Consider the following 26,399-nt stretch of genomic DNA (forward strand, 5'->3'; position numbering starts at 1 on the left):
AAAAAAACTGACGAGGCTGGAGACAAATATCCAATAAAAAAAAGTCTCGACAAGTTTATTCTCTCGTCAATTTATTATCCATAAACATAATACTATATTTATAATTATCACTTAATGAATGTTCCACATATTTTTAAAGATTGAACAGAAGAATGAAATTTTCAGAGAGAGAACAAAAAATTACAAAATCCCTTGTAAAAGGAGGTAAGTTTTACTTGTTTTTACGGTTAACATATCATATTAAATATGTTAAAACTGTAGCCCAAATAGAAAATGGACAATAAAAATTCTCGCGAAACTATCGTGCAAACGCGATGGCCAAAACTGTGCGAAAGCGTGGATTTGGAATGTTTTAATTCTTAGTAGAATAGCATCGGTGTAAAATCTTTAAGTAAAAATTCTTAAGAGCTTTTAAATAGACATTTTTTGTGTAGTCAGAAACCATTATTAATATGATAATGTTTTGACATAACATATATTTAAACATTAAATTATTATATATGTAATGGTATAAAGTAAAAATGATTCATCGTGTTTTCCGTTTAAGCATTTAAAGTTTGTATTTATAACAGAACTTGAAGTTTAATAATGGAAAAATATGTATTGTTTAAGCGCAATAAAAAATAACAATTAGGCTATAATCAATTTTAGCCGATTATTAGTAGTAATATTCCGAACACTTTCCTCCCCGTTCACAGAATTCTCTCGTCACACTTTGCCAAAAGTTTTACTTACCTTGCCACCTGGTAACGGTGGAAGAAAACGGCAGATGATTGTGCCCATAATCTTGCACAATGGTTCAAAGGTGGTTGAGAAGAGAAGAAAAGTAAAGCAATTAAAAAATTTTTAAATCTTTATTAATTGTTCTGTTATATATTTCGCATAAAAAATAAATGCCATATCTTAATGTACAAATACGGTAATATTTTACGGTTTAACTTGGATGGCATAACTGTTGCATTACGACCGTACACACGTCCATCAATTGAAGAAATTCGTCCGCACCTTCCAGAAGACAGTGTTCTGAAATCTTTAAAATTTGTCGTATTATTGATAAAACCGTTATTTTGTCATAAAAGAATTATTTAACTTACTGCGAGTTTTTCGATGATTTCGGATTTTTGATTTCCATTTAAGTCTTTACGAAAGAGAATGTAGTCGTGTAGTTGACTGATTAACTGAATGACCGAATATCCTTCGTAAATTATATCCTGCAGAAAATTAAAATATTCCTGTCTGTAACGAGCCGTAATTATGCATTATTTAACAAAATAAAGCAGAACAAACCATAACGTAAGATTCCAGTTTTTCGTACGAATCCGTCAAACATGCGTCGTACAGACCATCTAGTAACTCTGTCGGAACAGTCTAGGATTTATAATAAGGCAACGAATATTTAATACGTTAATCACAAAATTAACTACGTGACAATTACGAAAATATATTTACCCCTGCAATTTCTCCGATATCTTCCAATGTGATGTCATTCTGTCCTTTTAACCTGTGAGCACTCTGCAGTAGGGTGATGGCTTTTCTTAAATCGCCTTCGGAAATTTTAATGAGTTCTTCCATAACCTAAATACGATTTTGCGAAATGCAAATTAAACAGTTATGCTTATTATATGAAGATAAAACAATGTCTGTTATTTCCTTGTATACTCTACAGTCTGTATTATACAAACATTTGTCAATTTGCCAGATGATGTCACCTATCTCTAGTTCTAAACTGCAGTAAGTAAATTTAAATGTGGAATTATATCAAGAAAATTTAGTAATGGTTATTTATACACAAATATTTGTTTATCAGATGCTTATATGTATATATGCATCTTAATGATGGATATGCATTCCGAGCAGATGTCCTACAAGGTTATTAAATAAATCATAGGATTTCAAGCAACTATTTTCGACACAACAATCCGAGTGATACATTAAAACAGTGGTTCTCAAAGCGGGTGCCGCAAGTACGCCACAAGGGTGCCGCGAAATTTTTAAATAATTAAATTAAAATTACTTAAAATAATGGAATTAAAGTATTAAATTAAATAAATAATTAAAACGATTATAAAAAATGATTATTGGTTTTTTCTACTAATCTTGTTACGTCGCCACTTGTCTCAGTGACTCGGTAATTGGCGATACGTAAATACTATTTAAAAAAAAACGAACTAGTTACTAGTTGTCTGTTCTTCTGTTCCTGCAGCGAGTAGAAGTGCAATATAAATGCGTTGAATGCAGTAAGTAGTTGTTTTTATTATCGTTATATGTTCAGACAATAACGAGAAAGCATCCTATACAAATATTTTTCTTCTTTACAACAAGAACGAATAAATTATTAACTTGTAATTAAATTTTATAATAAAATATTGAAGTGAATTATGTCGTTCAATATTATGAATAATTTTTTTCATTAAAAAAAGAAAACGGTGAAGATTCTAATGATCAAGAAGTGGTTACTGGTAGCAAAGCTAAGGAATCAATTAGCACTAGTAAATCATCAAAAATTCAGAGCTCATTTTATCACCAGATATAATAATAACTTTTGTTTGAATATTTTTGTATTGTTTGGAAATAAACTTACTTTAAAAAACTTTTATTTTTTTCAAAGACTTTTCATCCTTCATATCTTTACTAACCGTAAAAAAGCAAATAATAATAGGGGTGCCGTGAATTTTATTTAATAATTTCAGTGTGCCACCAGACAAAAAAGTTTGAGAAACACTGCATTAAAAGAACTAGAAACTCCAAGTTTGTGTTATAGGCTTACAGATGTTCTGTGTGTTCCTTTGGTAACACGACACATCCAAACGTTAGTCCATTTTGCCCTCGGTCATAGTTTCGGCAGTAATGTGGTTCTGGTGATCTGCCAAAGATGTGGGTGATGGTGACACAAATGGTGGCCTTTGCATACCCCCCAAAACAGAAAATTACACTGTGTGAGGTCTGGAGATTTGGGAGAATGTCTACATGGCACGAAGTCATTGTTACTGCAGTGTCCAATCTGGCGTGGTGTGGGAGACATTTTCACATTCGTGCTTCAAATTTGGAGAGTTTCTCTTTCATTTCGTGTCTGGCACGGACGACCTGGCATGATATTTTGGAACTTATGGGACTTCAAAACCCAATGATCCATTTGTAATAACCCTGTAGTGTGTGTAGATCTATATGGTATAGTCTAGATCTAACAATGATAAATGTGTATCTAAACATAGAAAAGGTATGGGCAGTTATGAATTTTTCATCTCCATTATAGTTCTATGGGACTCCATTATTTTTATCCATCATCAAGCAGCTTGTATCAGTGCACAATTTCAATATACAGTAGAGCATCGATTATCCGACCCCCAATCAATCGTCACATCGGTTAACCGACCGCATTCTAGTCGGCAAATTCAAATGTCTGCTAGTGATAAAAAATATTTGGCTATGTCTTGGCTACTTTAATATTATTTTTGTTAAAGTTTTGCATGTTTTAGCTGGCAACACTGGCTTGACCATGAAAGGGAGGCCAGTATTTTAAACCAGGGCCGTGTTCAGTAACTCAGAATTCTCGCTAAGTCTACTTATGCTACGATGTTGAACTCATTTCTAACTACTGTTTGACTCCTCCCACCATTAGCTTCCTTTATCTCTTCTTAGCTCCGCCCACTAAGCCACTCAGAATTCTAACTTAGGTGTTCTGCATTACTGAACACGGCCCAGGCTTGATTTTCTATTTTTGTTTTATTTTTCTATTTAGTTTGTGTAAAATAAATAATTTTTAACGACACAATAGCGATGATCATTATTAAAAAAAAATTTTTTAGGTTTAACATTGATGAAAATGCAACACGAAATAGGTTAATAGCGATATACTAATACAGTGGTGCCTCATATAACGTACTTAATCCGTTCCAGGTGCACGTCCGTTATACGAAACGCATTTTCCCATAGAAATACATGTTAAAACATCTAATTCGTTCCGCAGCATAAAATAACTGTACTGTATCATAAAAAAATGAACATGGGGTGCATTCTTTTATTCCGCCGCGTAACTCTGCGCGAGTGACATCCGTTTAAAAATTCCGGCGGAACGTGTTCCTAAATTCCGGTGGGAGTGCGTGCCATCAAACAGCAAAAACGACCGCTTGTACTAGTAGTTTACGGTGGAAAGCAACATGGCATCCTCCGTGGCTCAGAAAGTTTCGTTTCCGGGTTCATTATGTGGTTTTATGAATGAAAATTTAAAAATTGTGAAAGCGCGAGTTAGTGCACGCGGTGATGTAAGTGTCTTTTCAAATTTTTTTCGAATGGTAGCCAGCATTCTAATTTTTTTCGTGGCTATTTTGAATGCTCTTTCAACAAATAATCCATTTTATGGTTAAATTTTACAATTGGGACCATTATTTTGCCTTTAAAAGCTCATATTTTAGAATTATAGATTCTGCCATCACGATACTATCGATAGTGTGAGCGCTACCATCTTTCTTTCTTTCACCGTCGTTCCTAAATGCCTACAAACAGCAGCGCACTCCCGTAGTAGCAGAGACGCAGAGCAACCGCTATTAAAGAACGCACCCATGGAGCAGTCGCCAATTATGCCGGAAAGTCCGTTGTTCGCAGCCAGTTCGTTGCTCGAGTCACGTAAGGGGTCGTCCATAAATTACATAAGGTATTTTGTGGTGGGTGGGGGTCAAGGATTTCTTATGATTTCTTACTCAGGGGTAGGGGGTAATAGATCTCGTCTTACGTAATACAGTAATACCCCAAACTTATGCGATAGGTGGGACCGAGTGATAACCGCATAAGTCAAATTCGCGTAAGTCGGGGTATAATTTCGCACATAAATACATACAATTTATTTTTAATTGGGGCCGGAGACTAAAGAAAATAATCATTTAGAAAAAATGTTTAATAAAATCGTAGATAATACACATGTATAACAAATTATATTATTAAAGTCGTAAAACGAAGTTATTTTTATGTAGAAGGCTTCATAAAATCGAACAAATTCATATGACGGCTCAAAGTTTGTTTTTCTCCCGCAAAACTTTCTCGTAGCATCCTAATAATTTTTTTATTTCTCGTTTTGTAGAAGAAATGTGCTCTTCGTTGGAGTCTATATTTTCTAAAATTTGTAACCCCTTTTCAATTGAACTCTCTTCAATTGAACAGTCACTCAAGTCTCCGTAAATATAACAAACACAGAAATAAATAACACAAAATAAATTGTAGCTCTGCATCGATTCCACGCGACATGTCCGAACATGTAAGCTGAACAATAGTGTGGGGGGGAGTGAGTAATGAAGAGTTGCGTGGCATTCAAACAAAAGACGAATCGACAAGATTTGAAAGTCGCGTAACTCCGGGTTCGCGTAAGTCGAGGTATTACTGTATTCTTATTTTTATTTTTTGATCTCGTTGAGTGGTGGAGTTTTGAATTTGGCTTCAATTTGACGGTTTCTATTAAGAACACTTGTTGTACCAATGCCATCTCGTGTGACGTGATAGAATAACAACACTAGCAGACTCATGCTCTACACATTTTTCATCATGGGAGAAAGGCAGTGTGGTGGTTTCTCTCTCTTGTTTTGTTTTGTATGACGTTTCTGTTTACATGTGTAGTAGCTAGTTGATCTGTCAAAGTTTTTTGCATCCTTTTGTGAAAATTAAAATTAATATAAAAATGATTATTATGATGTTGATTAACGATAATAATAACGAAAAGATTGTTGATAATTAAAAAATAAAGTTCTTAAAATAAATTGTTCATTCAAATTGATTAAATTTTTATATTTTTAAATTTGTTCACAAAGTCTTTATAAATAATAGTACATATTAATTAACTAATTAATAATTATATATTTTGGACCTAAGGTTTTTAGGGTTTCATAAAAAAATTTGTTTTGTTAAAATCTTTTTTTAAATTATGCCTAAATATTATGTAAGATAGGAAAGGGGAGGGGGATCAAAGAAAATATTACGGTTTCTTACACAGGGGTGGATGGGGGTCTAAAATGGCCGAAATTGCTCTTACGTAATTTATGGAGGCCCCTAATGGCCAAACAGAAAGTCCGTTGTGCGCAGCCAGTCCGTTGCTCGAGTCACGTAACAGCCAAACAGAAAGTCCACTGTTTCCAGCGTCCATTATACGAGGCACCACTGTATACTAATTACATGGGATATACTAATATACTATACTAATAATGTATTTTTTCATACTTTTCGGTTATCCGACCAACCCCAGTCCCCAATTGAGTCAGATAATCTAATTGAAAAAATACAGTAGAGAGTCATTTATCCGAATCAATTGGGAACTGGGGTTGGTTGGATAACTGATTTTTCGGATAACCGATTACATACAAAAAATAAATTAACCTGTCCAATGTCGAAATTTTTCTCCGTTACGTGTCGCTTCGTGTTGAATTTTTGTCGATTTTAAGTCCAATGAAAATTTTTATAATAATAATCGAGGCTATTGTATCGTTAAAAATTATTTCTTTATTTTGTACAAACAAAATAAATATATTGAAAAATATAAAAATTATACTTTAGAAGTAAATCTAGTATCAAAAAAGTTCGATTCAGCACGACACAGTCCAACTGGAAAGCGTTCGGATAACCGGTATTCAGATAAACTCTCTACTGTATATAGTGAATAAGAACAAAAAATTGTTATAAAACTAATAAATTAAAAGTATCTTACTTTATCTGACATTTTAACATCTTCGCTTGCACATATCTTTTTTAACTGGCTTATTAATATGTCTTTATGCAGTGGTTTGAAACGGAATTTTGAACATCTTGAAGTCAAGGGCTCGATTATCCTGATAAAGAAAAAAAAATTACATGTGAATTAATTCAAAAAGTCAAATTGTATTATTGCTATGTGCTGTACAATTATAACAATATAATGCAATACTTTGTTCAGTCAAAATGAAACCAAAATTACTTTTTTTTAAGCATATCATTTAATATTTTTTAAAATATGCCACTCAACAGTATCCCACCACTAAACAAAATTTTTTATTTATTTCCTTGTAAAAATAAAAATGGCTTGGCTACTTGCAAACCCATTCCACGACCCCCTCGTGTGTCGTCGTCTGATTTAAAGGTTCCTGCAAAGATATGGTGGTCGCAGGGTGATGAATCGGGGTTGCATGTGGGTGTTTGAGGACATTCTGTCTTGTCGTCTTCAAGGTACCTAAGGTGTGTTTGGCCATATGAGGTCTAAAATTGTCTTAAAATTATGCCTTCATTTAGAAGTCCTGGCATTTTGGCCTCACGCAGTTGGTTTTTTCAGATTTTGTAACGTGGAGAAAGATGAGATTGCCTTGCAAAGAAGTGGACTTTGAGGGTCAAAAATCATCATGATGAGCTTTGGCTGAAAAGCAGTCACTCTGCCTCCTGCTTCCTGGGGATCCAGTATGTTTCCACTTTGGTTCGCTGCTTAGATTGGGATACGTACAGTTTCACCCACAGTCACAATTAGGTCCAAGAAGGCCTCTCTATGATGGGAATAATGCTGAAGATGTTGGAGGCACATTACCATTCGCTCTCCTTTTTGGTGCTCGGCGAAAAGTTTAGGTACCTGTTTTGCGTACACTTTTCTATAGTTGGGCACGTTGTGCATTATTGAATTTGCAGAACCATGGCAAATCCGTAAATGGTCGACAAGTTTGTCGACACTGACGGACAGGCTACTCTACATCAAGGTATTTGCAGTGATCCTTTTCTTTTATACCCATTGTGGATTCAGCCGAGTCCACAATGGGTATAAAAGAAAAGAATCTCCGTGCTCACGAATGCTCCGTTTAGAATGAAAAACTTTGAAAATATGAAGACATGTAAAAAGAAATAAACTGCATTTACCTGCTAATATAATTACACAACAGACAGAAACGAGTCGACTTCGATTCTTTTTCCATGGTTCTTCTTAATGCTGCCTAAAATTTATAAAAAAGAAATCTTATTTCAATCAATTAAAAATGAAACAAAGTGAAATATTAATTAAACACAATATTCAATTGTGGAATTTAATAATTCTTTTGGCAAATTTAACATTTAAAATATATTTATATTTTCTGTTATCCATTATGATGTGATCTGAAAAATCGGATCGTTGTTTTTGAGTCTATGTTTATGGAATAAAGAATATTTTTCCATTCAGTCTCTTAAGTTATTTATAGATAACGAAAAATACAGTGAATCAGTTTTAAGGTTAGCAACATTGTCCCGTAAGTTTTGTTTGAATTCAATGCGGCATCATGAAAGCAACAGACTTCATTCATTGGATGCAGCACTGAAATACGGATGAGGTATATGTTATTTCTATCACTTGTATATCAGATTTTTTGGTATTTTATTAAAAAGTGGAATTGTATATCACAATTTACAGTATGTTGTCAGGAAATATGTAAAAAATAACAAACTTTATCAAGTCAATTCAAATAAAATATGCTTTAGGATTTTAGGACTGAATCGACGAAATATGACAATGCAATGCATGGATAATCTGTTAAAGGGGGTGTCTCTCGATAGGATTTATGTGAAACTGATCCTTTTAGGTGTTAGACGCGTAATAAAAGAGCCCAGAAGATTGTGCCTGTTAGACAGGCACTTTCAACATCAACACCTTTTGTAATGTGGATTTGTTTGACATTAAGATATATTCAGCCTTTTACAGCTTGACTTTAAAATTGCAAATAACTGTGGAACAGGTAAACATAAAGAGTCAGCCCCGAGTGAGACACACTGTATTTTTAAATAACCTATGAATTAGAAATTTGTAAAAATGTATCCTTATCCTTACTAATATAAATAACTCGAAAGTATATTTTGATAATGATACATACCAATATTTTTCTTAAAGTACACAAAAATTTCAGAATATAATACAAATTAATATATAGCATAAAATTATATTAACCTGCGCACTGGTGGTCATGGCATCTGCTTCGTCGAGAATTATAATTTTAAATGCCGGGCAAGGTCTTCCACTGTTAAAAAAAATAATGCTTATTAATTTAATATATTGAGAACAATAATAAAAAGCATTTAGTAAATCTGAATTGTCAATTCATTTGACAAGATAAAAGTGGAATTTAAGAACTTTTACTTTTATTGGATGAAATCAAGTTTGAGTAAATGGTTTCCTTGAAAATTAGCAATGCAAACTTTCAAAGGAAATTATAATCAAGTATAAAATAGTGTGAAATTCGAGACTTTATCTAATTAATTTGGAAAACTAAACAAAAATTAAATTAAATTTTTAGAAGTGAACAACAGAATTCGTGGGAAATTTTATATTTTGTAACATCGTAAATTGTACACTCAACATCCGAATTCATCATTTTCTTCTGTCCGACAACGATCTTGCGACTTAGTTCCCACAGTGAATCTAGCGTTCTTCCCCCCTCGGGGGAGCCTCTTTCGATCTGACAAATGAGCATGTTGTGGTCAAACCACTAATTATTTGTTCGCCGGAGTCATGAAAAATTTGACCTAGTGCCTAACTGGACCAGTGGACCTAATGCCTTTTGAATTATATACATTTGACCTAGTGATATTCCGACATCTACAGAACTTGAAAAGAGGTATGAAATGATCTATGTAAACTCTCTCTCTTGAGCTCTCCCTATGCATAACCGAGAGTTAGAATTGTAGCTTAAAGTTTTACTTTTAATAAATCTTGTTCGTTGTTATAACTGGTGTCTTTACTCAACTGTTGTCTATGCTTTACTCATCAATCGCACACCGCGCTAAATAAACAGTAACTTCTCACCAAAAACCAACAACGGTGCATTATCAGATATAATTACAATTTTTCACAAACGTTTTCGAACATAAAAGTTCTTCATCAGGTGAAAAAACGGACAACTTATAAAAAACGTTCGATGGAACAGATTTTCGAAAGAGCCGTGCGCAAGATTCGAAATGTTACTCGTGCGGATGTCGTCACCGCTGCGCATGGGCGGAAGTGGAAACTTTCCTGTAATGTCATCCGTCATATATGAGCATTTGCCATGCGATGGATAACGATAACTCCTCTTTGCCGTTGATACATTTTTTATCTCGGGCGGTTTTATGTATGTGTACTGCCTCCATCCATCTCAAACGGTGTATAAGGGGTGTGGTGTGGATGATCCTGGCCTCGTCAAACCTTGGCTGAATATCCGGATCTGTGGCGTAACGTGCCAAAGCGGTTGTACATCTTTGGTGACGGATGTCTGCTTTATGCTCTTTAATTCTTGCTCCTAGCGATCTTTTAGTGGAGCCGATGTACCATAAGTCTTCGTCACACCTGCTGCCTTTCAGCGGGATGGCATACACTCCCGGTAGCTTGTCTTGATTGGGGGGATCTTTGGCATTCCGTAGCATCTGATATATATTCGGGCATCTTTTATAGGTGATGCTGACTTGTTTCTTCTTGGCAACTTCCAGATATAGCTTCCTTAAATATGGATTGTAGGTGAGCAGAATGCTGTCTTTATGCTCTGTTGTTACCTGCTCATGCTGGTTGGTATGCGTTGACAGTTGGTAATTCCCCCATTTTTTGGTTAATTTACTTATAAGGTTGTAGTACCCATGGCTTTGAGCAATACTGCGTAACCTGTTAATCTCTTTCTGCAGAGCGTGCTTTGTTGAGGAATGGGTGTACGCCCGTTTGACTAAGGTGTTGAATGCTGCTAGTTTGTACTGTATGGGGTCACAGGAGCCTATGGGGATGTACAATTGGTCTGCAAGCGGTTTCCTGTACACTTCTGTGAGGATGGAGATTCCTTTAACCATGATACTAAGATCAAGAAAATGAACATGCGTGTCATTCGCCTGTTCCAGGCCCAGAGTTACGCCATAGCTGTTGTTATTAAATGAGTCGACAAATGCCGCTATGTCCGGCTTGCTCTTCCACAAGATGAGTATGTCATCCATGTACCTCTTATAGAGCTGTATGTTGTGGAGGTGGTTAGGAAGGATTTTCTCTTCGAGTTGCCGTATTACGAGCTCGCACAAATCCCCTGCTACCGGGCTCCCCATTGGTACACCCCTCTCTTGTTTGTAGACTGTACCTCTACAAGGCACGCTCTGCAGGAGGTACAGTCTACAAACAAGAGAGGGGTGTACCAATGGGGAGCCCGGTAGCAGGGGATTTGTGCGAGCTCGTAATACGGCAACTCGAAGAGAAAATCCTTCCTAACCACCTCCACAACATACAGCTCTATAAGAGGTACATGGATGACATACTCATCTTGTGGAAGAGCAAGCCGGACATAGCGGCATTTGTCGACTCATTTAATAACAACAGCTATGGCGTAACTCTGGGCCTGGAACAGGCGAATGACACGCATGTTCATTTTCTTGATCTTAGTATCATGGTTAAAGGAATCTCCATCCTCACAGAAGTGTACAGGAAACCGCTTGCAGACCAATTGTACATCCCCATAGGCTCCTGTGACCCCATACAGTACAAACTAGCAGCATTCAACACCTTAGTCAAACGGGCGTACACCCATTCCTCAACAAAGCACGCTCTGCAGAAAGAGATTAACAGGTTACGCAGTATTGCTCAAAGCCATGGGTACTACAACCTTATAAGTAAATTAACCAAAAAATGGGGGAATTACCAACTGTCAACGCATACCAACCAGCATGAGCAGGTAACAACAGAGCATAAAGACAGCATTCTGCTCACCTACAATCCATATTTAAGGAAGCTATATCTGGAAGTTGCCAAGAAGAAACAAGTCAGCATCACCTATAAAAGATGCCCGAATATATATCAGATGCTACGGAATGCCAAAGATCCCCCCAATCAAGACAAGCTACCGGGAGTGTATGCCATCCCGCTGAAAGGCAGCAGGTGTGACGAAGACTTATGGTACATCGGCTCCACTAAAAGATCGCTAGGAGCAAGAATTAAAGAGCATAAAGCAGACATCCGTCACCAAAGATGTACAACCGCTTTGGCACGTTACGCCACAGATCCGGATATTCAGCCAAGGTTTGACGAGGCCAGGATCATCCACACCACACCCCTTATACACCGTTTGAGATGGATGGAGGCAGTACACATACATAAAACCGCCCGAGATAAAAAATGTATCAACGGCAAAGAGGAGTTATCGTTATCCGTCGCATGGCAAATGCTCATATATGACAGATGACATTACAGGAAAGTTTCCACTTCCGCCCATGCGCAGCGGTGACGACATTCGCACGAGTAACATTTCGAATCTTGCGCACGGCTCTTTCGAAAATCTGTTCCATCGAATGTTTTTTATAAGTTGTCCGTTTTTTTCACCTGATGAAGAACTTTTATGTTCAAAAACGTTTGTGAAAAATTGTAATTATATCTGATAACGCACCGTTGTTGGTTTTTGGTGAAAAGTTACTGTTTGTTGTCTATGCCTTTTCGTCGACCCCATCTCATCTCTCCTCCACTCGTGTAACAAAACATAACCGCCATTTTTGACAAGTGAGTCGGTCAATGACCTGTTGCCAGATGGAGTAGATCAACTTTCTCCAACACTCCTCTGGGCTCACAACAGTATCAAATCAAGTAAAAATGAAATTTTTCAATCAACTAGATGTGTTTCAGCTGATATTACACTGTTGATGAATACCAAGAAATCTTAAAAGATAAACTTGGATAGAAGAGAAATAAATGCACATGTACTATAGAATATAATATGCAAACAGGTATGTGTTCGATTTTTTTCTACATTTACATGTCACAGAACAGGGAAGAAGACAAGAGATATCCACTATACGTATATAAAATATTTGGTTTAAAATCATTGCGACACTTTTTTCCATCACAAAATAAGAAAGAAATGGCGGCACTGAAACTGACGAATTGTCACAAGATTTCTAAATAAGTGAACACAGCCATGGAGCAAGCAGTATATATACCTATAGGTTGAGAATGTGCCAAGCTGCAGCCCAAATCACACACATCAGCAAGTATCTGGTGGAGACAACCACCAAATTCCATGTCACTTGTGGAGGGCCACAAATTATTTCAAAATCATTGCACAATAGGGTAGGGGCTATGTGTGGCACTCTTCTGATAAAAAATTAAAATTTGGCCTCTCTTATTTATATTAATAGATAACTCTGCAACTCTATAAACATCCTGCTGCCTTTTTATCTAAGCAATATAATACATATGATACACTATATACGCAAAAAAGTAAATAAAAATAGAAATGGTGGCACCAGGAATCAATGAATCGTCACAAAATTTTTTTTACAAATAGTCTATATATTGGGATTGGGAACAAAGTCTATGGAGTGAGTGAGCAGTGTCAAAGCCCTCTACTACAATATAGTTTCTCCAGATTCAGATTATTATACAAAAAAATTTGAGTCTTGAATGGAACTTCCTCATAAATATTAAATGGAGAAACCTTCAGTATCTGAACTATTAAACATAAGACAACATTGTCATCACCAAACTTTCAAACTTGTATATAGAGCTCAACACATATATGGGATGTCGAAGAAAAATTTACATATTATAAAATTCCATTTGAAAAAAATAAGGTGGTATATCGAAATGCAGTTTGTGGTGAAAGATAGATTAACTCAAAAAGTTTTATAATGCCTAAATGATTTGCTTGACATTGTGTTTCCTGGGTGAGGGATTGGCCATGGGAGAGAAATACACCAGGCTTCTCGATTACCCGACAACCCCACCGAAATTCTTTTGTGGGAATACGTGAAAGACATTGTGTACCAAACACGGGTTCCTAATGTTATTGTTTTGAAAGAAAGGTTAACCATTGCAATCTCCAATGTTTCACAGGAAATGCTAAACAATACCAGGCAGAAATCAGTTATCAATCACATTCTTCGTATAACTAAAGGAGCACGTGTTTAGGTTCACCAAATGCAAGCGAAACAACTTTAGCTTTTGTATTAATTTTTGTAATAAAAAAAAAACATTTTGAATTAATTTTTTTAAATCGCAAACTGCATTTTGACAAAACACTTTAGTTTTAATGAAATTTAATAATAATGTAGATCTTTCTCAAACACAGTCTATAATTTTTATCATTTGAGATACTTAAGTTTAGCAAAACACTTTAAAGTTAATTTGAACTTATTTTAATTATATTTATATACAGCTTATTATATGTCTAAGAACTAATTTTGTAAATAATTACTCACTCCGGTCGAACGCCACTGGCCGTTCTCTGAGAAAAACTTTTAACTTTATCTCTAATTACTTGGATTCCACGTTCGTCGGAAGCATTTAATTCGAGGATTCTGTCGCGATACATATCACTGTAAAATAAAATATACGTATATAAATAATTTATTATTTTATGAACACAGATATAATTTTTATACCGATTTCTTGTGTGTGTTAGATACCGTATAAAATTTATTTTAAAATACACTAGATATATTTTGTTCTTCAATTAAAATAACAATCTAACATTTACATATACAGAACGACAGAGACTGATAGTACACCACGTTTTAAAATAAAGGAAATTGGATGCACTCTATCAATATTTTCATTTTCCCATACTGGCGAGAAATGGGTCACCCGAGCTGAGATGAAGTTTCTTTTTAATTTTATATTTTGATTGTGGTTGAAACTGAAGTAAAATTGTGGATATAAAAGTCTCCTTTTAAATAAGAAACACTATTCAACGAAAACCTGAAATTTCCAGTAAATAATTTTAGTAAAATGTAAAGTTTGACAAACATTTTCAACCTTAAATCTGTGACAAGTCAAATTCTACTCCTGTAATATATACATATGTATAGATTATAATACAAATTTGCTAAATTTCAACTAAAAACTTATCAACAAAATTATTGTGACATCACAATTCCTGTAATTTTTAATTAATTTAATTTGAAATATATGCTCTTGATTTTAGTAGTGTCTTGGCCCTGTGCATCATACTTTTTCTGATAGTCATCTATATCTGTTCTGGAAAAAATGTTTAATTTGAAATAACAAGACTTCCAGTCTGGACTGGAAGTTTGTTTATAGTTAATTGGGGTCTCCATTCCTTAAGCTTTTCACATCTGGTCTCAACTTTCATCTATCTCATTCTCAAGATTAAGAAAGAACGCAGATGCAAGTGGGAATTTATAGGTATGCAATTTGAAAATTGCACCCCCAATTATTGCTAGGTATATATCAATAATCAATGTATTTTTTTGTTTTCAAACAAGCATTAAAACTTTTTAAACAAAGGATTTAAAAAATTAAAAGGAAAGTAAACACTTAAGCTCATATCTTTCACATTAAAAAAAATATAATCAAAACATTTGCAACATTTTCATTTATTTCAACTATTTTGCAATTCTTACAAGATTCTTATGAAGCAGTTTATAAAAGAAGACCAAAACACAATCTGTATCGACGGTTGGAAGACCTAGAATGGCAGGATATCGGCTTGCTATTACAAGGATTCTCATTCAAATCCAAGTTGAATTCTTACATTTGACTTCATATGAATTGAATTTCAAGTCTTTACGAGCAATCGGACCTAAATGTTAGATTGTTCTTCACTACTTGGCCACCTTATTATAAGCCTAACAATAATGGAGATGAAAAGGCCTACTTGGAGTCCATAGGTTGGAAATAATTAAAATACAGGATCTTCAAAAAAAAAAAAAAAAAAAAGCTACCATTTTAATAATTATGTTCGTTATTATTCAAGAATGTCATAACGTACATTAGAACACCAGAAAACCTTTCAAACCTAACGTTTGCCCATTACAATTTCTCAGAATGCACATCATTTCACACAGTATACATATGACATATTCAAATTCTTCCTATAGTTGCTACAGTAGTCACTCTACTCTCAGTGGACACAATTCTATGGCTCCTGCAGATTATTCTTGTTGCACAATGAGAGCGATTCCAACTTTGCTAACTGTAGAATACAAAATACCTTCTCTGCTGTGTATTTGCCAGTTTGGTTTATGGTGCTTCCTAGAGGCAATAGACGATGAGACATCTGAATGCAAATGGAAGATGAAATTTGTATGGTTATTCTATCAATTGATGTATGGCGCATACTTCTCAGATAATAATTAACATAATCACAGTAATTTAAAATGGTAGTATTCATTTTGAAATATTCTATGGTTTGGAATGAGGTAAATAAACATTAGGAAAAGTATCTGTTTGAGTATTTTTCTTCCTTTTAAAGTTTTTCTCTATCATAACTGGGAAAATTTAACAATTTTATAAACTTATACATTTCATTTTTCAGGAATAGAATATAATTTTGCCAGATAATTACAAAAAAGAAATATGTTACTTACCCAAACATTTCATGAGCTAATGCTAAAATTGTCGATGTTTTTCCCGTACCTGGTGGGCCATAAAATAATAAATTTGGTAACTAAAGAAAGAGAAAAGCGAAATAAATTAAAAAGAAAATGTGCAGCTTCAAGAAATATAAAAGAATATTAGATAAATGTGTGCAGTTTTCAAGTAACAACACAAAGAAATATGATACAATGGCTTTATTAGCAAGGTTGAGGCCGAAGTTTTAAATGTGAAAACGTGTACATCAGACGTTCAACGCCGCTTTCTTGTAAGCCTAGAAGTTTGACAATGGCGTTTGGAATGTCGAGCATGATTCCACTGACTTTCCAAACACCATTGTCAAACTTCTAGGCTTACGGAAAAGCGGCGCTGAACGTCAGACACACACATTTTCGCATTTAAAACTTCGGCCTCAACCTCGCTATTATGTTGATAATATTCAAGATACATATTGTCAATGTGTGCCATCCTATGAATGTTCCTATCACATGTAAATTAAATACAAATAGCAAAAGATGTGCCAATAACATTTTACAAAAAAAAAAAAAAAAAAAAAAATGCTGTAATGTTTATTTGAATACTAATTTTGTATTTAATGTGTTTTACAAACTTGCTAGATTCAACATGATGTCATGTAAAGTTTCACCAAAAGCATTCTGCAAATATTTTTATTAAATTGTGTACAGATGAAGTTTAAGAACCTTTCTACTATAGCATGTGAACAGTTTACAAACCTAGCATAGACTGGCATTCACTCGACAAACACAAACATTCCATACTCAAACTTGCAAATTTTTTGGTGGAGATGAATGCTGATTTGCGCCATAAATAGAGCCGAAAAAACAGTAAAGAAATTTAAATATCCCAGCGGTAAGATGTTTTTTTATATTTAGTGTTTACAATGCCAAAAAACAGTCTATTTGAACTCATTTTATACAGTTTGGCATCAAGTGTGCATTCAGATCTTTAATCTGTATATAATTATAATAGAAATTTTATTTAATTTTAAGATACAAAACAGAAAACAAATGCTTTTTAAACTCACATCTGCTCCCGTTAAAATCTTCTTGAGTACGGCCACAACTTCGTCTTGATACGCAACTTCATCCACAGTCCTGGGACGACTAAATAATCAATAACTGTATTTAAACTCGTCATTACCGTAAACTTTCTATCTTTCATAAAGAACTATTTACAATAATAAATTTTATAATGTTTTAAATGTAATTATAGTAAAAACTAAGAAATTTAAAACAATTTATTAAGCCATTTTAATGATTTTTAAAATAATCTTCAGGAATAAGTTGAAATTGTTTGTCATTAGTTCAAAATTTGCTTAGGAAAGTTGAGTCAAATGTATTAAAATCAAGAAAAAAAAAACAAAAAAGAATTTGCAAATCAAACAGGCACAACTTTGTCTCGGCTTCCTAGCCGCCACAGCAACCATCATCCATTTCTGAAATTCCTACCGAAACTATCAAGCCTATGGAAAAATTTTACACTTTAGCACATCCTAGATTTATCAGAAGTAACTTTACTCGCATTTTCTGATTGCTGGATCACCCTTGAATCGAGACAATCAAAGCGATATGCGACACATACAGGTTTGAAATTTAATGCGCTTCTGCCGACGACAAAAATAGAGAGAGGAAGAATTGAAATATTGGTGTGCATAAAGAATATCAAATATTAAGATTCTGAAGCAGAGAAAATAAGTATTACTTACAATAAATATAAATTGTTGCCACTTTATAATTAGGATACATTCTGAAAAATTTGTCATTAAGAACATTATAGAGTATACTTAAATCTTATACGGGTATGCCAGATGGCTGAGCAGTTAGGATGATGTCCTATCACTCTGGGAAACCCGAAATCGAATCTGAGCTTTGGGAACTTTTTGGGGTGGTCCGTCCCAGATACGTCAAGTCCAATCCATCCCTCACCACCCTAAACTCCATCATGAGCCTGGCCAAATACACAAAGGGATTAATAAAAAAGCCTTTTTGGTGCCCACAGGATGAAATTTTGTATTTAGTATTTATAATTTGCTTTTTGCTTAATTTAGTGAAAAGGTAACATTTAAGACAATAAATAAAGAAAAAATTCCACTTTTTCCTAACGATTTAATGATTTTTAGGCTTCGATCTATTGCCATTTGATAATTTCAGTCTACAACTCTGTCTTGGAAGAATGTAATAGAGAGGTTGCGACAAACATTTTTATCACGAAAACACGAACGTCAGACATTTGTGTTTTCACGGTGAAATCGTCGGCTGCAACCTCTCTATTTTTCAGTTAATATTGGTTGAAAAAGTAAAAACCAACACTCTTCAAAGCTACCTAAGTCTATATCCTGGTGAATTTAATTAAGTTCTATCAAAATACACTGTGGTGCAATGTTTATGGAGATGATGTTACAGTCACCACGAAAACACAACTTCAATATACAAAGACAAAATAACCACTGAGAAAATAAGGAAGAGCATGACTCTGCCACAGCAAAAAATCAAGACCCAAAGTGAGCTCATCTAATGGAAACAAATTCTTTAACCTGTAAGCAGTGCACTCGATAATCCGAAACAACACCGCTGTTGTGTACAGGTTTTGTGGTTTTTAAAGTGGTTTTTCAATTTGCGATATCTCGCTTAAAAATTGTAGTAGATTTTATCTGTTTTCAGTTTTCTATCACTTACATATTACACTTTACGATTGTTAACTTCAAAATATTACGTATGTTTAAAAAAATTAATAAAATTTAAGATTTTAAAATATTTTAAAAAATCGTTTTTTTTATAAATATTCCATTAATTTGTTACATATGTTACTTAGACATGTCTATTTTCTGTCAAATAAAAAAAACTGCAGCTTTCTAAATCAACGTAGGCCTTTAGATTATAACGCCGATCTGCGTGGGGGGGTGGTGGTTTTTCTAAATCTAGGTTAATACACTTTTATTATTGATGATGTGTATTTGACTCTATTTATACATTATTTAAACTATTGTACTAATCGTAGACTATAATAAGCGATTATTACTTTATTATATTAACGACTATACATGTATATCTTATGTATCACGGAAGTACCACCATAACCGGAAGTACTTTGTTTTTTGAAAGATTTATGGCGGAATGGTTTAAAAAACAAGCTTATTTGTTAAATAGGATAAATATACATAAAAATTTATTAAATTCATGCTAAAACTAGATAAGAATAACGATTTATAATTGTTTGTTTACGTTTGTAGCTGACAATGTAGCTCGAAGTTGGTATAACTTTTTCCAAGAAAGTTCCCACCCCACAAACCCAAGTCGATGCGTATTGGTCAAAGAGCTAATTTAATAGAGCAATTTAAGGAGCTAGGTATTTAGCTATAATATACCAATTAGAACTTAACGGGCATGCTAACTAGGATTTTATTGTCAAATGAACAAAAGAAGGGTCTCCCATAGACTTAACATGGAATGGAGGAGTTTTGTGCCTAAATTTAAAAATACGGGGTGGTAACAAATATCTTATTCGTTGAAACAGACTTAGTCTATGTAGATAAAAGCCAATCAGTGCTTAAATCGCCACCAACTAGTTAATTACAAAAAAAAATTGACACTTACTCCAACTGGAGTACTCCGCAACAGTTTAACGAAAACCAGTTACTCCAATAGCAGTACTCCGCAAACAACTGGTTAAAGACATACCAGGCACATCTGTAAGCACTAAATAAGACAGATCATCCCAAACAGATTGAATTTCACAAGAAGCGGATGCACAAAACACCACCAATTTCTACAATGTTATGCAAGATGAAGTATTTTAGTTATTTGTACAAAATTAAATTCGACGAGATTGAAAAAAGATCTCACTAATAAATACATTTGACTAATGTCAGATGAGATGCTGACAAGAGAAACCACATCATTATCAGTGTTTTGGCTGGTAATTTACACAAAAAAATTATTAGCATATATTAAAATTACTGTAATGTATTAAAATTATGTATTACTTACTATTTTTCTACCCATGGCTTCAATACAGATTTTCTTACGATAGGTTGAGAAGGAACGTCTTTGGAAGAGCTGGGTTTAGATTTCTGCTTCTTAAGAAAGGCTTCCATATTTCTAAAAATATTTATTTTTATGAAATAACTTCTAAATTTCTAATAATAAAAATGACATTTGATTCTTTTATTACGCTTAATATATTTATGGATAATAAATGGAAGTTTAAATACAAATTTTAGAATTCAAAGAAGAAAACAGACATATTATAGGAGTCAATGTATGCAATTTCTACAAATGCAGATTCATTCTAATTCTTGGGTAGATATAAGTTTTCGAAAGATAAATAAAATTAATTTATTAAATTTGATGTTTATAAATGTAATGCTAAGAAAAATTACAGCTAAACAAAGTTTCAACAAAATCTGTATATGTATATATTACAGTAGCTCCACACATTCAGCATTTGCCTTTGTTGTCGACTGACACTTAAGACTGGCGCAACTGTTCTACTTCTGCAATACAGGAACACTGCAAAGCAGTGGCGTGCCGTCATTGGAAGCGATGGAAGCGCCGATTCCACCTTCCAATGACCTCTTGTATTTTATAAAATATAAACGTTCATATTTTAACGTACTTTGCATTAATTAAAATTAATATTTTATTATAACTGCATTATGTATCTTTTACAAATTTCTATACTACATGTGAAAAAAAACGATAAGATTGCTATTGTATATTCGAATAATTCGGTGATGGAAGGAATGTCGAAACCGGGTCAGTTCCAATCAGCCAGATTATATAGGCATTGGCACATGCGGTTTACAGAGCACCAACCTCACCCGGTTTAGCTGGTAGAAGCAACACAAGCATAAAGCATCTAATTTTATATCCCGGACCGGTTCTAAGCTATCAGCCACCTGCCTGTCAACTTCCAAGCAGCCAGATTATAGGCATTGGGGCATGCACTTTACAGAGCACCAACATCACCCGGTTTAGCTGGTGGATGCTTCACACATAAAGCTTCTAATTTTATATCCTGGACCGGTTGTGGGCTGTTAGCTGCCTGCCTGCTAGATATTCGGCCGCCCTCGCCCGATTATGTGAATCATGAGCAGACTAGATCAACAATGCGCAACCCCCGGCTCGCGGACCAGCTACGGCTCGCAAAAAGTTTCTATCCGGCCCGCTAGATCTTTAATAGATTATTAAATAACTAATTGGAATTAAATAAAAAATTGGAAAAATAACTAATTAATAGTTATTTTTCCAATTCTTTGTAATTTTCGAAAACGATAAGAGAAATAAATGTAGTAATTAACTTTTTATTTATTTATTTCATATTTGCAGACTAAAAAAATTACAAGTCATAAGAAGGCATCAATTAACTACTACGGCCCACAAAAAAAAAACGTAAAATTTATTCTGGCCAATGTTATAAAAAAGGTTGCCCACCCTAGACTAAATTTATAACTTAACCCAACCGATAGGAAATTTACTGGCACGTTTTTATGATAGTTCTGTATAGTTGACAGGAGTTTTAAAAAAAATCCATTAAAATATTTGATATATTTATTCTGTGTTTATTCTGCTCTCCCACCTTATATTACTTACAGATTTCAATGTTAAACTGGTGATATTACGATTTAGTACGTCCCATCTGTAAAGGGATGCAGAAAAAACGTGTACAATTCTAGTACAGTGTTAAAAAATTAACTGTTACTTTGGCAGCATCATTTACAACCAAATTTAATGAATAAGATGTACAATGGTACAAAAAAAGCTCTAGAATTTATTTTCCTTAAATTTACGATTTATGTATTCAATTGTCGTAAAAATTTCTTTCCACTTCTTTCCCAAGACTACAGATATTCGAGTACAAAGTAACCGGTTTCGACTTATTTCTATTTAAGAAGTAGTTAAATAATTAAGCAATTAGGGAATTAAAAACATAAATAAAACCCTGCTGAAAGAGCCGAAATTTTACTTAAACAGAAGCTTAACCGAACCAATCTCTTGCCGAGTACAGTGGGGTCTGATCTCTTCGTAATATTAGATGTAATAAAAACAGAAATTTTTCCAGTTCAATGAGAGTGACCGAAAAGTTGTAAATTTTGAAAATTTCCAGTGAACACTCGGTCCCAGAACGAATTAGTTAGAAAACAAACGACGGACAATCTGTTAAGTTTAACATATTTAGATTTTTACAGCTATGGCGAGAAACGTTTAAAACCTACAACAGCCCTGTCGCGTCCTTTGATATATACTAGTGACTGCAACAAAAGAGGCATTTGACATTGACCGGTATCGGCACCCTCGGGATTTGGCACGCACACACCTACCTAGACCGTCTCCGATTCCATTCATTAGCCACTGGTAGGGAGCCATTTCACTAAGTGGATTGTTTTAAGATTTAAAAAGTAAAGAATATTTTGTTATTTTTATGTACGTTTCTTCACAAAGTTATATTTAATTATAAGTTTCATTAAAAGTATATTCGTACAATTGAAGAATTTTTTGTACTAGGTATGTGTATTCATCACGCATTTTGTTTAACCAAGTAAGTTTTTTTTTATAATTTTAATTTTAGCCCTTATATCGTGGCTAGTGATTCAAAAATTTATTTTAAAAAAGTTTTGGCTCAAAACCATATAATGAAAGAGAAAACATTATTAAAAGAGAAAGACCAATGCCTAAATTAAATATAAATACGGTGACAAAAGAATTTCGACATTTTGACGATAAAATTTATGACGAATGACGATTCTTTCGTAAAATTGAAGCAATTTGGAAATCAAAGAGGAATAGAATTTAACATTGGTAGACAATATAAAATAAATATTGAAAATTATAACGAGATAATTACAATTAATAGATATATCTAAATTAATAGATGTTATATGTTTTTTCTCAAAGCAAGAATTGGCATTTAGAGGGCATAGGAAATTTATTGAATCTAATAACGGAGGTAATTATATTGAATTTTCTTATTTATTAAGTACGTCAGATAATCTATTGAAAATACATTTAAAGAAGTATACGGTTTTTACTGGCTTATCGAACAAACGAATACGAACGACCCTGACGCGCAATTAATTGATTGCTCCTGTAAGTCGACTTCTTACAGAAACACAGCTTCCTTATCATCAAATGTCACGGCACGCCACTGCTGCAAAGGATCTTATTAAAGCAACTTACGAGGAAAGCACAATAATGCATGAACACCTGCTTCACTACGAAGTGCTTGTGAGGTCAAGTAGTGGATTCCTTGTTGGAATCAAACGAGCCGCCATCTTGGAACCAAAGGTAACATTAACCGTTTATTTAAATATACCCGAAAACATTCCATCTATAAGTGGCTTGCACCGTACCTGTACGTCTTCTACACGCAATTTACTTTATAAATTCTTACCGCTAATTCTTTCGTCAATCACTAAGCAATAATTACGATGGATCTCTGTACTTTTCGCGGAAGTTTTATGTTATTTTTCCGGCGATACTATTATCAAAACCAAATTTCCAGTCTCCGGCAACGAGACTTTTCCCGCGCAATTTACTCCACTAACTTCCGCATGGAAAAAATGAAGCGACGCCGAACGGAAAATGAGAGAACTAAATTTTTAAACTTTTCTCGCCCAAACTTAGCCAAAAAAAATTAATAAATAAGAGAGGAAAAAGTAGTAATTTTTTGACGTGAATACGTCTTTAAATTTGCTTCCGTAGTGGGAAGCAATTCAGAAAACTGATGATAACAAAATCGGGGGATACAGTTTGGCATTGCAGCTACATATCTATCATCTACATCCAAAATTTAATTACACCACTCGATAGTTAAAGGATGAAAGAATTCATTACGTTGAATGGGGACTGTGACGCATCCCGCGCGGCGGAGGGAGAAGCGCCGCCATTTTGAGATCGTTTCGCAGCGTCACATACTTTCCGTTTAGTATACAATTTGACTCGGAGAAGCTACGACGCTCGTTTGAGTTGCAATTTACAACACTAGTTAATATTTATTTATTGCGTACACAAAACATTAGTGTGGAATAGTTATGGTAAATATATATGGTGTTAAAGTTAAAAATTAAAAAAACTTAATACAATGTCGGCCTATACTCGTCGAAAAGCCAAATCAAAATGTAGAAGTCGTATATAGTTGGAAAGGACTTCTCAAGGGCAACCCAGTGATACCCATAAAACACTATACAGTATGTTAAAGTAAAGCAGTGCCGGGATGATTTATAGTCTTTGGAGCTACTTTTTGTCTGACCGTTCATTGTTATTTGTATTATTGCTCTGACATCGTGGTTTAAATCAGACATATTTACTATATCGAAGCAAGGAGACACAGAGCTTAAAAGAAAAACAAACTCTGAAAGGCAAGAAATTGCACGAACAGTCGAACGCCACTTCCTTTTATTTCTTTTGTTCAGGAACTACCGTGAATCAATAACTAGTGACGTTAAACAATCGGCTGCTCCCCTCCCGGGGGAGTCCGCCGGGAGCACGAACAGTCGAACGCCACTTCCTTTTTTCCCTTGTTCAAGCATCGCGACTACCGATCGCGAAAGCGCGGTCGGCTCGTAGTACTAGCCGACCGCAAGCAATAACGAGACTGAGGGGCCGTAGTCCCCGAGGTCGACTAGCGAGGGTGTGCGAAAAGGGCTTAACTCCAACTGCAGACGATCAGTGTGCTCATGAATCGACACCTGCCTCTGATGAAGGTATATATGGCCAACTTGCCGGACTGCCTGTTAAACACGCGATAGGCTTAGCGGAGAGAGCGACGAGACTCCCGATCATCCTGCGATCGCCGAAAAAAGTATGATAACTTTCTTATTTTTTGCCTCCGGTCCAAAAGTAGAGTATCGTTGAACTCGTCTCGGTCCCCTCAGTTCAGATATATATTCAAAGTGCCGAAATTCCATAGATAGTAATCTATAGTATCCCCATATATTTTATTGTGGAATGCATTTTGGAGCAATTCATTCCACAATATGTCCAATATTACATGGCAGTCTTGAAACCATAATAGAAGTAATTATGATTTATAATTCATCACGAACTTCTTTTCCTGAATGTGGCGATTTTAATGATCCAATGAATAGAACATTGTTATATTTATGATCAACAACTAAATATAGGAAAAGATGATCTGCTTTGAATTTCGGTATGATTTGAAGGCTACATTTTTCAACCCCAATTGCAGTTACTGCTGCTGCTTCGGTTCCTTCTTCATTCACATATATAAATGCATTATGTATAACCTCGTCAACATATAAATCTCTCTTATTACTGATACCAGACAAATCTGCTTTGCTTGGATCTAATAAATCTGTTATGCCCATTTTCGACAGTACAGCTTTTAAATTTATTGCACTTTCCAATTTAAAATTCGGTAACAAGACGTGTAATTTTCGTACGTTACTTTTAACTGAACCATCGCATAAACTATCCACGTTATTTGAACTCCGTTTATTCTCAATTTCTTTTAGTCGCGTCATTTAGTTTAATGCGATTAAGTATGATAATAAACCAGTGATCCAGCTTTAGACTGGCCCCTATCCACTGACCCGTTCGGCATGGATATCCCTGTCGGTAGCAAAGTTGCTGCTGAAAGCTCACAGTATCTAAATGTCACGCAAGCTTGCTCTGCATATGAATTCGAAAACTGTGAGATTATACTTCCACATCACCCACTTTAGCGAAATGTATAGTCTCTGCTGAAATTGAATTACGGCCCTCCTCCAAACTATTAAATAATAATTATAAACAACGACATTATCTCCTAAATTTCCAGCTGTGCAATATCATTCGAATCAATACCGAAACTCAATTAACGATCACACAGTTACACGCGCAGTTGACAGAAAAACGCAAAACTCGGACAAGTGCATAATGTATAATTGAAAAGCACGCTATGCGAAAAGCTTGTAACTGAAATTCGTTTCGATTGAAGACAGAGAAAGCAAGTAAAGCGTAACGGGTACGTGGGCCGGTGGCGCAATGGTAGCGCGTCTGACTCCAGATCAGAAGGTTGCGTGTTCGAATCACGTCCGGCTCATCGTCGTCCATGCTTTCGTTTCTTTTTTTTTTTCTTACTCTGACGGTGC

General features: G+C 34.7%; 1 protein-coding gene, 1 non-coding gene and 1 pseudogene across 3 annotated transcripts; 1 reads left to right on the forward strand and 2 right to left on the reverse strand.

Annotated features, from left to right (window-relative positions):
• Positions 1–835: 835 nt before the first annotated feature.
• On the reverse strand, positions 836–23,852 carry LOC136986134 (replication factor C subunit 4). 2 transcript variants are annotated; one of them, XM_067283602.1, is made up of 12 exons: positions 23,699–23,852; positions 20,296–20,406; positions 17,334–17,412; positions 16,282–16,361; positions 14,152–14,268; positions 8,909–8,978; positions 7,852–7,925; positions 6,686–6,806; positions 1,450–1,575; positions 1,288–1,368; positions 1,095–1,211; positions 836–1,023 (listed from the first exon to the last, which is right to left on the reverse strand). In XM_067283602.1, exons 2-12 carry the CDS (start codon positions 20,400–20,402, stop codon positions 982–984), a joined length of 1,014 nt encoding a protein of 337 aa, XP_067139703.1. In that variant the 5' UTR covers positions 20,403–20,406; positions 23,699–23,852; the 3' UTR covers positions 836–981. The 2 variants fall into 2 exon arrangements, with proteins under 2 accessions (XP_067139703.1, XP_067139702.1); XM_067283601.1 differs by having other exon boundaries at positions 836–1,030.
• Positions 23,853–25,334: 1,482 nt separating this feature from the next.
• Positions 25,335–25,790, reverse strand: LOC136986158 (leukocyte elastase inhibitor A pseudogene; annotated as a pseudogene).
• Positions 25,791–26,278: 488 nt separating this feature from the next.
• Positions 26,279–26,350, forward strand: TRNAW-CCA (transfer RNA tryptophan (anticodon CCA)). Its single transcript has one exon. It is a non-coding gene; the product is annotated as a tRNA-Trp (tRNA).
• Positions 26,351–26,399: the final 49 nt, after the last annotated feature.

This window comes from Centruroides vittatus, unplaced genomic scaffold (assembly GCF_030686945.1).
Source record: "Centruroides vittatus isolate TY-2023 unplaced genomic scaffold, ASM3068694v2 scaffold_1014, whole genome shotgun sequence".
NCBI classification, from domain to species: Eukaryota; Metazoa; Arthropoda; class Arachnida; order Scorpiones; family Buthidae; genus Centruroides; species Centruroides vittatus.

Coding starts and splice junctions, on each gene's coding strand:
- LOC136986134 (XM_067283601.1), bottom strand. CDS start 20,402: ATGGAAGCCTTTCTTAAGAAGCAGAAATCTAAACCCAGCTCTTCCAAA. Junction 16,362..17,333: donor AGATTTTAACGGGAGCAGAT/GTGAGTTTAAAA, acceptor CTCTTTCTTTAG/TTACCAAATTTATTATTTTA. Junction 1,369..1,449: donor ATATCGGAGAAATTGCAGGG/GTAAATATATTT, acceptor TATAAATCCTAG/ACTGTTCCGACAGAGTTACT.